This window comes from Macaca mulatta, chromosome 4, assembly GCF_049350105.2.
Source record: "Macaca mulatta isolate MMU2019108-1 chromosome 4, T2T-MMU8v2.0, whole genome shotgun sequence".
In the NCBI taxonomy this organism is placed as follows: Eukaryota; Metazoa; Chordata; class Mammalia; order Primates; family Cercopithecidae; genus Macaca; species Macaca mulatta.
Window position 1 is genome coordinate 145,732,652 of NC_133409.1, and position 12,329 is coordinate 145,744,980.

The 12,329-nt window shown below is 41.2% G+C and overlaps 1 protein-coding gene across 8 annotated transcripts in view; it reads left to right on the top strand.

Annotated features, from left to right (window-relative positions):
• The window catches only part of STK38 (serine/threonine kinase 38), a 54,828-nt gene that overhangs the window by 24,304 nt on the left and 18,195 nt on the right, over window positions 1-12,329 (top strand). For all 8 annotated transcript variants that reach the window (XM_077999071.1, XM_077999068.1, XM_077999072.1 and 5 more), the window contains 3 exon segments: window positions 1,537-1,620; window positions 5,768-5,891; window positions 8,428-8,582. In XM_077999071.1, coding sequence (XP_077855197.1) covers window positions 1,537-1,620; window positions 5,768-5,891; window positions 8,428-8,582 — 363 coding nt within the window.

Below are 12,329 nucleotides of genomic sequence, written 5' to 3' on the forward strand. Positions count from 1 at the left end.
GGTGGCTCAAGCCTGTAATCCCAGCACTTTGGGAGGCCGAGGCGGGCGGATCACAAGGTCAGGAGATCGAGACCACAGTGAAACCCCGTCTCTACTAAAAATACAAAAAATTAGCAGGGCGCGGTGGCGGGCGCCTGTAGTCCTAGCTACTCAGGAGGCTGAGGCAGGAGAATGGCGTGAACCCAGGAGGCGGAGCTTGCAGTGAGCCGAGATCGCGCCACTGCACTCCAGCCTGGGCAACAGCGTGAGACTCTGTCTCAAAAAAAAAAAAAAAAAATAGTTGCAAGTATAAAAGGAATAGTATGTTATTAAAACCTGGTACCCCAGGGCCAGGCGCGGTGCCTCACGCCTGTAATCTCAGCACTTTGGAAGGCCAAGGCGGGTGGATCACGAGGTCGGGAGTTCGAGACCAGCCTGACCAACATGGTGAAACCTTGTCTCTACTAAAAATACAAAAATTAGCTGGGTGTTGTGGCACGCGCCTGTAATCCCAGCTACTCAGGAGGCTGAGGTAGGAGAATCGCTTGAACCCAGGAGGCAGATGTTGCAGTGAGCCGAGATCTGCCTCTCGGGTTCAAGTGATTCTACTGCCTCAGCCTCCCGAATAACTGGGATTACAGGCACCTGCCACCACACCCAGCCAATTTTTGTATTTTTATTAAAGACGGAGTTTCAGTATGGTGGCCAGGCTGGTCTCAAACTCCTGACCTCAGATGATCCACCTGCCTCAGCCTCCCAAAGTGCTGGGATTACAGGTGTGAGCCACTGCGACTGGCCTGAATTTTTTGTTTTTCTTTCTGGACGTTTTTCCTATGCATGAAGTTTTACTTTGTTATTATTATTTTGATTAAGTGACAAGGTCTCACTGTGTTGCCCAGGCTGGAGTTTTGGCTGTTTACAGGCACGATCTCATTACTGATCAGCATGGGAGTTTTGACCTGCTTCATTTCTGAACCGGGCCTGTTTGCCCTTCCCTTAGGCAACCTAGTACCCCCCCGGCCAGTCCCACTTCTGGGAGGTCACCATATTCACCATATTATGCTGAACTTACTTTAGACACCTGATCAGCATAATACACCATAGCTCATAACTCCTGAGCTCAAGCGATCCCCCTACCTTAACCTCCCAAATAGCTGGGACTACAGGTATACAACACCATGCACCGCTACTTTTTTAATTAAACATCGTTGTAATCATTTACTTAGATTTTCTGAGCTGACTGGATGACATATGTCAGGGGTATAATGAGTCCTTAAATTTGAAATTGAAGGTTTTAAATTAGATTGGTTTGTTCAACTAAGGAACCAAAGCTGTTCAGATGTAGAGGTATTTGAGGATGTTTGCAGCATCGACTTTACTGTGTATAATGTATTCATTTTGGAACATTGAAAAGCATTTTCTTCTGCTTTGTTATTACTAGTTGCTCCTGTTAAAATTATAATACTTTTTCAGTTAATTATTGTATCCTATAACACATGAAAACATTAGCTTGGTAGTATGAGTTTTTGACTTGGCATTTCTTTTGTAACTTTTTAGGTACGGCTTGTTCAGAAGAAAGATACGGGACATGTGTATGCAATGAAAATACTCCGTAAAGCAGATATGCTTGAAAAAGAGCAGGTAAAGCACAGTGGTAGCAGTGCTTTTAGCTTATTAATTTTTGTCTCCTAAAACTTTTCTTTTTGTTTAATTGAAATATATATTTTTATTACAGTTTTCTTTAGTTCTGTCATGTGTGACTGTATATATAATACTACCTTTTCCCCCTACAAAGAAGCAGTTCATATTTAAAATCACAAATAATTCCTATAGGTTATATGCAATCTTTTAAAAATTGAGAATCTGTTCGAAAAGCAGCTGTTACTTGTGTCTTCCAATGGATCACAAAATGTCCTTATTTTGAGAGCCTTTTTTTTTTGAGGTCATACGTGGTGTTGGTAGTGTGTTTCTTACCAAATGCTGAGAAATAGAAATTGTAATATATATCTCATAACTAAGGACTAGGAATTAGAATTTGGAATTTATAATCTAAAATGTGTCTTTATATGCTTCATTCTGTTTACCTAAACCAAAGTTGAGTCTTCTAGGTAGCTCATCAGTACCTGAAAAAGACCAGCCTTCCAATTTCTGATTGAATTTGAAAAATATAATGCAAATGGCAGAACAATGCAAATTCTCCTTTAATGATAAAGGATATTTTCTAAAACCAAAACCTGGTTTGCAAATCGATTTATAAAGTGCCTTATGCAAAATAAATAAAGTTTTAAATATTGGAAAGGATAAATTAAAAAGCAAGAATAGACTTTCTATAAATCTAGTCTAATGTAGCTGGTTGCTTAAGAACAGATTGCGATGGGTGATGACTGCAAATGTCCTGTAGAAGATTTGATGTTATAGGAACATGGAGACCCTGTGACAAGAACTCCCAATTTAGAGCCAAAGAGGAAGGATGGAGATTGGCCCCACATCCAATCCTTTCTACCTCTTGAGAGGAGATACAATCACTGGTCTTCCCTGTCTTCATTTAAATGCCACCCCAAAATTTGGAATTTTTATTTTCTCTCGAATTTTCATGTGTTACCGAGAAGCTTTAGACTCCCAGGAATTTCAGTTGAGAGTATCAAATACCCGGGCAGTAAGTCTTCAGACACTATACTTTATGCTAACACCAGCCTTTTTCAAAATTCACAGTAAGCCGGCCTACTTACATACTATCTACAAATTAGTTTGTGGTATGGGTGTGTAGGCACTGAAAAAGTGTCAGTTAATCTTGAGAAGGAAATTATAAGGCTTCTGCATTAATTAGTATGTTTGCATCTCATGAGTAAGTTTTGTTTTTGCAAGATATATTTCTTACAGTTTTAACCAAGGCTTAAGGCCTCTTTTTATCAAATGTTAGCAGTCAGAGTAAAACTGCAAAACAAAGTACATATGATTTTCAGAGTTAGTAATTTTATGTATACCTGGTGCCCCACATGGTTTCTAACAGAGGATGGTCCAGACATAATGTGTAAAAAGCCTTTCTCAAATACTGTGCCTTCAAAATCAGTTTCTAAAACTTTTCTAAATGAAAGTAAAGGAACTATTATAATTAACATTTTAAATGATGCATTAACTTATGGATTAAATGGTACATTAACTTAAATTGTTTAGCTCACCTTAGCTGAAGACTCAACTCCTCAACTTAACAGATCTCATTATGAGCCAGTTAAAGTCTCTGGCCACAGACTCTACCTGGCTCAGCCATCTTGAAGAAGCCTGCATTGGGTTTGTGCTAGATAAAAGATGGAAGTAGACCAGTGCAAATCCATCACCATTTTGGGGTAGGGCTGACAAAGTACAGGTACAGAGGTAAAATTGCTTTTTTGTTTGCTTTTACTAAATAAACTGGGTAGGAATTAAAGCTACCCACTGAGAGTTCAGGTTATTTTTCTGCTCCACATGATGGAAATTTTTGCTACCTGGAAAAATTTAAAGGGTGAGACATGACATCTAGCTAGCTTCTGATGTTTCTCTTCCAGTGCAAAAGGAAAACCTTCAGTTGTGATGCCAGTATATAGTTATTGATGGGACAAAAAACTGGCTTTTATTTCTGCTTTCTTAGGGCATAGGATAACAACAACCCTCCCCCCACCTTATTAAATATTTATGGAATAGGGGAAAGATAACCTTTTTGTATGAATTGCACCTCAGACTCTTCCCTCCCTTAATCTATATTCAGCCAACTCCACTTTCAAACCATGAGGTTTCTAGCTACTGTTTCAGCCTCAAGAGAGAAGGGCAAGGTGTGCTCACAGTAGCTTTCCCCTTGACAAACAGGAAATATTGTGGTCACCATTCTGTCCTCCAGGGTGAGTGACAAGTGGTAATTGTAGTGCCTCCCCTTTTCTTTGGCTCCCTGCAGTAGGTAGAGACCTTAATGGGAGCCAGGGGAGACAGGCAGATGAAGGCTGCCTTCTAGTGTATTAATGTCTTATAGTGACTGGGTCTTAGCCATGGCTGTGGGGCATCAAGCAACATTGCTGTTTCCCAAAAGCTTTGATCCTTTACTTGGCTTCATTGTGTTTCTTTTTTTTTTTGAGACGGAGTCTCGCTCTGCCACCCAGGCTGGAGTGCAGTGGCCGGATCTCAGCTCACTGCAAGCTCCGCCTCCCGGGTTCACGCCATTCTCCTGCCTCAGCCTCCCGAGTAGCTGGGACTATAGGCGCCCGCCACCTCGCCCGGCTAGTTTTTTGTCTTTTTTAGTAGAGACGGGGTTTCACCGTGTTAGCCAGGATGGTCTCGATCTCCTGACCTCGTGATCCGCCCATCTCGGCCTCCCAAAGTGCTGGGATTACAGGCTTGAGCCACCGCGCCCGGCCCATTGTGTTTCATAGCACTGTTTCTTTTCACCCTTATTGTCCATTTTTTTCCCACCCCAATACCATAAGTACAGATGTAAAGATGTAGGTTTTCTGTACAGTTGCAGCTTTTAAAATAATTCCCCAAAGAACGATTTTAGTAGACACTGAAAACTCAAATACATAAAGTCAAATGCCTCTGGGTCCCCAAGAGTTAGCATGGAAGCCTGAAGCAAGTTAGGTATAAGACCAGGGGAGAGGGTGGGATCTGTGTTGAAATGGAAGAGTGCCTTGTCTCCCTAAAGATACGTCAATAAAACAAACAACCATCGTATCAAACATTGTATTAAACCAAACAACAGCCATGGACTAAATTTGCCAACAGAAGTGCCAATTTGTGAATCTTGGTACATGTTTTACTTCAGAACATATTGTAAAAAGTCAAGACCTGTAGCATATATTAAGACCAAAACCGCTACTCAGGGATTGGACTGAGTCTTAATAAATTTAGATCTGAATCAACCCAATTTAGAACTTGTGACATTTAAAAAAGAGGGGAGGGGCCAGGTGTGGTGGCACGCACCTGTAATCCTAGCTACTCAGGAGGCTGAGGCAGAAGGATCACTTTAGACCAGGAGTTTGAGGCTTCAGTGAGCTATGATCACGCCACTGTACTCTAGCCGGGGTGACAGAGTGAGACCCCATCTCGTTTTAAAAAAAGTTTGGCCGGGGGGAATTTGATAATATGCAGTGATGTTTGATTACTGTTCTGCATTTAAATTAAATAAAGTAAATTTGATAATAAAGCATTGCTTTAACAAAATAATTCCAGTTCTCTCAAACTTTCTACAACTTGGTCTCTTTAGCTAGATATTTCAGTGAAAGTATAAAACTGGAAATGTCATTAATTTGAATCTACAACTTTTCTTAGGTTTTCTTATATTTCAATTCAGTAAGGATTGATTGAGCTCACAACAGTGAACTAAATGCTGTGGTATCGTAGCATTCTAGAATTTTCAGTGAGCTCACTGTCCTTGCAGATACTATTGCAGACCTGAGGAAGGAGTCTCACTTTGGGGACTTATTTTTATCATAAAAGATTATTAGACAAAACTGTATGCAGAAGAGTAGTAATTTTAATCAGAGATTCAGTTTATAGCAATGTTAAAGTTGCTATTTGCATTAAAGCCATTCATTTTGCCATTTTTTAAAGCCTTTCATCACTCAAGTTTTCATCATTGAATACCTTCAAGTCAAATGTCAATTTTGAGTTAGTAGGTTTGCCTAAGCAGAAATTGGATCTTTTGTATCATCACGATTAAATACTCAAAACAGTATTTAAACACAGTATTTAAATTGTTTAAGCAAATATACAATCTAATAAAGCAGAGCAAGCTTTGTCATTAATCAAATGCATATACCTCCAGGTTGGCCACATTCGTGCGGAGCGTGACATTCTAGTGGAGGCAGACAGTTTGTGGGTTGTGAAAATGTTCTATAGTTTTCAGGATAAGCTAAACCTCTACCTAATCATGGAGTTCCTGCCTGGAGGTAATTACTTGACGATGAAAGGTCATTTTTTCTTTTTGTTCTGTGGTTTCTTTCTCTCACATCACAATTAACCCTCCTTTCTACTTTTAAATGTACTCACAGAGTTGCTTTCTATATCCTTTTTTAGGTCTATAAAGGAAGTCAGTAACCTGTCTTGTGCTGGGGTGCCTTTCTACAATCTTAGTGCCATAAAAGTAACCTTTTCATTCATTCACATGATTTCAGATGGACATTTCTTTCTTTTCTTCCCTTTTTAAAATATATAGGAATAAACAGGGTGCTCTGCCTGCTCTTCTGTCAATGAGAATCATATATGATCAATAACCCAAGTGGCAACATTGAAGCTATAACATTATTTGCTCCAACTTTTTGTTTCTTTTTGTATAACATATTAATAAGGAGTGAATTTTTTATTACCTATATTAGTAGCCAGAATCAATTTCTCATTTCTGAAATTTTAAGTTTTAGTAACTCAGCACGAACATCTAAGACAGCTCCAAAGTAAACCCAGAACAGAACATGCCATCTGTTCTGAGGAAAGCAGTCTGTTTCCCAGTGAGCAGATGAACTCTGAGCAAACTCTGGTGGGAAAAAAAAAAGAGAACCTTTTCCACAATAATTATATTGTGGCATAATATTTTGATTTTGTGACAACCCTTAGATTTAGGGTCATCAATACTTTTTAATATTTAATACATTTAATAAAAAATAAACAGTTGATTAATGTTAGAAAAGAGTCTGGTAGAATGAGGAGAAACTTTTTTAACATTTAGATGCTAGTTCTTTTTTTTTTTTTTTTTTTTTGAGACGGAGTCTCGCTGTGTCGCCCAGGCTGGAGTGCAGTGGCCAGATCTCAGCTCACTGCAAGCTCTGCCTCCCGGGTTTTTACGCCATTCTCCTGCCTCAGCCTCCCGAGTAGCCGGGACTACAGGCGCCCGCCACCTCGCCCGGCTAGTTTTTTGTATTTTTTAGTAGAGACGGGGTTTCGCCGTGTTAGCCAGGATGGTCTCGAACTCCTGACCTCGTGATCCGCCCGTCTCGGCCTCCCAAAGTGCTGGGATTACAGGCTTGAGCCACCGCGCCCGGCCTAGATGCTAGTTCTTAAATTGGAGTAAGAGCCAACTTGGTTACCAGCTCCTAATGTGTCCTCAAGACTTAACCTGTACCATCTTCCGTAGCTTCTCATGTCTCCTGGACCCTGCCCTTTGCACTTGGTGGAGCTAGCCTCCAGAGCCATAGAGCATCTGGCCTGAGCTTCCCAATCATCTGGGCAAACTTGCACAGGTGAGGCCCCATTGGCTGCTCTCCTGAGCCACAGAACTAAGGCCATATAGCTACCTTACTGGGGTAGCAGCCCAAGTGCACTGTCTCCATGTGTCTGGTGGGACTCCAGATTGAAGGGCTGCCAGGAGTGATTAGGGAATCATATTTTTTATGTCTTGGACTGAAAAAGAGCACTTTAATAAACGGTTTGATTTTTGCCTGAGGGAAAAATAGCTACTTTTCTCCAGTAATAAAAAACATAATGTTCTAAATGAAATGAAATTGAAAAAGCAGCATGATGCTCTGTTAAAATCAGAGGTTTCTTTCTCTTTTCCTTGTTTTCTAACCTAAGTGGTTTTATGTGAGGTCTAAACTGAATCCTGTTTCTCTTAGTTTTAAACTCCTTATACATATTTTCTTTGCGTTTCTCACTGTTGAGTTAGGATCTGAATCTTTCTCTGCCATTTTATGTTGCTGGTATTAGACAGAAATGATGAAATTTTGACTTTGCAGAAAGCTAACGAGGTTACCTTTTAACTGCTAGAATACCGATACTGTGTTTTAAAAGTTACATAAAGGGTACTGGTGTCCATTTAAATACCTGTAATAACACACTAGAGGAAAAAAAAAAAAAAACTGACCTTGAGAGATGTCCATTGTACTCTTCTAGGAGGCAGTTATTGCACATTCTAGTGTATAGCATTTTCAGTTCATTTTTAGCTTTTGTTGACTAATGCTTTGCTACCCAAGTCCCTCCTTTTTATTTGTTTGTGTTCTGTGAATAGAAGTTGGAAAGCTTGTTTTCAGCCTCCCCAAGTGTTTACATTTTTATTTGGCATTTCAGCCTCTCTATAACAATGGCAATACAATCTATGTGGAAGTGCCATTTAGTTATAGATGTAGAAAAGCTTGCAGATATTTGTTCAGGCAAAGTGAAAAGTAAAGTAGCTTTTTACCCCGAGTCCAAAAAATTATCCTAAGCAAATATAGTTGTTTTTTAAAGTGTGGGAAGAAATTTTCTTTTTCTCTCAAGAGTAAAATACAAATCATACATTAATGGTCAACTTTAGCTAGCTTAGGTGTGAAAATCCCATTTCTTCCCATGTTGGCAATGTGAGTCTATCTGTGGTACACAGAAGAGGTCTGTTTAGCTGCCTTATGTTGGCAGATAGGGAAGACATATCTGAAAATTGGTACTCACTCGTACGTTGTTTGTATGTGTGTGTGTGTGTGTGTGTGTATGTGTGGTGGCTTTGTATCTTCTTGTTTCCAGGGGATATGATGACCTTGTTGATGAAAAAAGACACTCTGACAGAAGAGGAGACTCAGTTTTATATAGCAGAAACAGTGTTAGCCATAGACTCTATTCACCAACTTGGATTCATCCATAGAGACATCAAACCAGACAACCTTCTTTTGGACAGCAAGGTATGAGGGGGCATTGGCATGAACTATGCACATTTACTGATCTGAGCAGCCTCTGCTTTAACACCTGCACCCCTGTGGTCATCCCAGTGGGTGAGCTGTGACCTACCTTGTCATGATTTTCTTTTTTTTTTTTAAACAGGTAAGTTTGCTGTCACTTCCTTTCTCCGAAAGGCTGTGATTCTATAATTTGGTTGAACCTTCTCTTAAAAATAAAGGAAACTCTTGAAAATAAGAGCAAAATTGATGTAGAAGGTAATTTTGTAATAAAGCCAAAGATAGTCATTTTCTCTTAGCATGTAATTAACTGTACTACTAATACATCACCTATCTAGAGCCCTTCTGTTGGGCAACCTCATCAGTTAATGAGGAACCCAGCCAAGAAGCAGGAAGTGAGGCAATAACAACAAGAACCTGTAACAAAGTCCAGGTTCCAAATCATGCTCTCTGCTTAAAGAAGGGTCCTACCTAGCTTCTTTTTTTTTTTGAGATGAAGTCTCGCCCTGTTGCCCAGGCTGGAATGCAATGACACGATTTGGCTCACTGCAACCTCCGCCTCCTGGGTTCAAGTGATTCTCACTGCCTCAGCCTCCTGAGTAGCTGGGATTACAGGTGTGCGCCACCACGCCCCTGCCCAGCCTCTTAAATGGCCTGTTTATATTTATTTTTAGACTTGCAGATAAGCTTCGTTGCTTAGTTCCTAAACTTACAGCAAATTAGAAGATAATCCCTGTGCTGCCAGCTAAATTGCTAGATAACCCTTGGCAAGTCTCTTTACCACCTGGATCTCATTGTTCTTTTCCATAAGGTGAAAATACAGATCTAGGAAACCCGTGAAATCCCATTCACCTCTAAAACTCTAGAATGTTGTTTTCTGTTAAGCAGAGTTGTTGTCTTGACTGAATTTTCTTGTAAGGTGAAAAGTAAATTTATTTTCTAGGGTACTTTTCTTCTTTGCTGTCTTTTGATAACTTTCTTGCTGTCCTTGAAAAACCTGAAGTTGTTTTTTTTGTTTGTTCGTTTTTGTTTTTTGAGACGGTCTCATTCTGTCATCCAGGTTGGAATGCAGTGGCACAGTTACAGCTCACTGCACCCTAATTCTTGGGTTCAAGGGATCCTCCTGCCTCAGCCTCCCGTGCAGTTGGGACTACAGGTGCATGCCATTGTACCTGGCTATTTTTTTTGAGATGGAGTCTTGCTCTGTCGCCCAGGCTAGTGTGCAGTAGCACAGTCTCGGCTCACTGCAAGCTCCACCTCCTGGGTTCACGCCATTCTTCTGCCTCAGCCTCCCGAGTAGCTGGGACTACAGGTGCCTGCCAATACGCCCAGTTAATTTTTTGTATTTTTGGTAGAGATGGGGTTTCACCATGTTAGCCAGGATGGTCTCGATCTCCTGACCTTGTGATCCACCCGCCTCGGCCTCCCAAAGTGCTTGGATTACAGGCGTGAGTCACTGTACCTGGCCTTTTAAATTTTTTTAATTTTTAGTAGAGATGAGGTCTCACTTTGCTGCCCAGGCTGGTCTCAAACTCTCTGGTTTAAGTGATCCTCCCGCCTCAGCCTCCCAAAGCCCTGGGATTACAAGTGCGAGCCACCACCTGCTCTTTTCTTCATTATAATGCACCGAAGTGGAGTAGAATAGTAGACACCAAAGGCTAGGGAGTGTAGCAGAGATGGGGATATGGGAAGAGGTTGGTTAAAAAAAAAAAAAAGGCGGGGCCGGGCATGGTGGCTCACGCCTGTAATCATCCAAGCACTTTGGGAGGCCGAGGCAGGCGGATCATGAGGTCAAGAGATCAAGACCATCCTGGCCAACATGGTAAAACCTTGTCTCTACTAAAAATACAAACATTATCTGGGCATGGTGGAGTGTGCCTGTAGTCCCAGCTACTCTGGAGGCTGAGGCAGGAGAATCACTCGAACCCGGGAGGCAGAGGTTGCAGTGAGCCGAGATCACACCACTGTGCTCTAGCCTGCTGTAATCCCAGCACTTTGGGAGGCCAAGGTGGGTGGATCACGAGATCAGGAGTTCAAGACCAGCCTGGCCAACATGATAAAACTTTGTCTCTACTAAAAATACAAAAGTTATCTGGGTGCGGTGGCAGGTACCTGTAGCTGGGAGGCAGAGGCAGGAGAATCACTTGAACCCAGGAGGTGGAGGTTGCAGTGAGCTGAGATCGCACCACTGCACTTTAGCCTGGGGGACAGAGCAAGACTCTGTCTAAAAAAAAAAAAAAAAAAAATGCATTAACATGGTAGAAAATTTGAACAATACAGACAGTATTAAAGAAGAAAAATTATACTGGCCAGGTGTGGCGGCTCACGCCTGTAATTCTAGCACTTTGGGAGGCCAAGGCAGGTGAATTACCTGAGATCAAGAGTTGGAGACCAGCTTGGACAACATGGTGAAACCCCGTTTCTACTAAAACTAAAAAATTAGCCGGGTGTGGTGGCACGTGCCTGTAATCCCAGCTACTCGGGAGGCTGAGGCAGGAGAATCAGCTTGAATCTGGGAGGCGGAGGTTGCAGTGAGCCAAGATTGTGCCACTGCATTCCAGCCTGGCCAACAGAGTGAGACTCCGTCTCCAAAAAAAAAAAAAAGAAAAATTACCTATAATCTCATCACTGAAAGATAATCATTTCGTTGTAATCACTTTGATGCCTTTCTGTTTGTGTCAATCATTTATATAAAGTTAGCATCCTAAATGTAAATAGCTTTGTATTCTGTGTAAACATTAAAATATTAATGTTAGATATTTCCTATGTCATTAATATCAGATATATTTTTAATAAAACACTGGCCCTACCTTGTGTGATTTAAAGTTCAGATGCCCTGGTTGGTGCCCTAGGTACCTTAGTGCTGACTTCTTTGTCCCCTGTAGTCTATGTTCAGATCCAACAACCATATTAAAGAACTTGAGAACTTGGTCTAACTGAAGAGGAATGGGGGATCCTGTTAGGTGCAGGTTTGCCCTTTATATTATGCTAGCTCACGCTTGTAGTAAAATGTTCTCATGAGCAAGTTGATTTGTGTTCGGCCACATAGATTATAGTCCTAAAAATGTAGGAGTTTTGAGTTCCTGTTGCATACTCAGAATAGCTATAGAATTCCCTGAAAGGCTAAGCTTGAATAGCATTTGCTCCAGGAACTGCTTTTAAAAAGTTTTTCTTTTTTTTTTTTAATGTTTGTTTTTGAAGTGGAGTCTCACTCTGTCACCCAGGCTGGAGTGCAGTGATGTGATCTTGGCTCACTGTGAACCTCTGCCTCCCAGTTTCAAGCAATTCTGCCTCAGCCTCCCAAGTAGCTGGGATTACAGGTGTGCACCATCACGCCCAGTTAATTTTTGTATTTTTAGTAGAGACAGGGTTTCACACTGTTGGCCAGACTGGTCTTGAACTCCTGACCTCAGGTGATTCCCCGCCTTGGCCTCCCAAAGTGTTGGGATTACAGGTGTGAGCCACTGTGTCCAGCCAAAAACAATTTTTCTTAGTCCTTTCTTAGAGTTGTCCAGGTAAGATATGTAATCATGAGAACTATAAACTTCCTTGGCTTGTAGAATAAGTTACTTGCAAATCTTCAAAAAAAGATACTGAGGCCAGGCATGGTAGCTCACTCCTGTAATCCCAGCTTTTTGGGAGGCCAAGGTGGGTGGATCATGAGGTCAGGAATTCAAGACCAGCGTGGCCAAGTTGGTGAAACCCCATCTCTACTAAAAATACAAAAAAATTAGCCAGACCTGATGGCGGGCA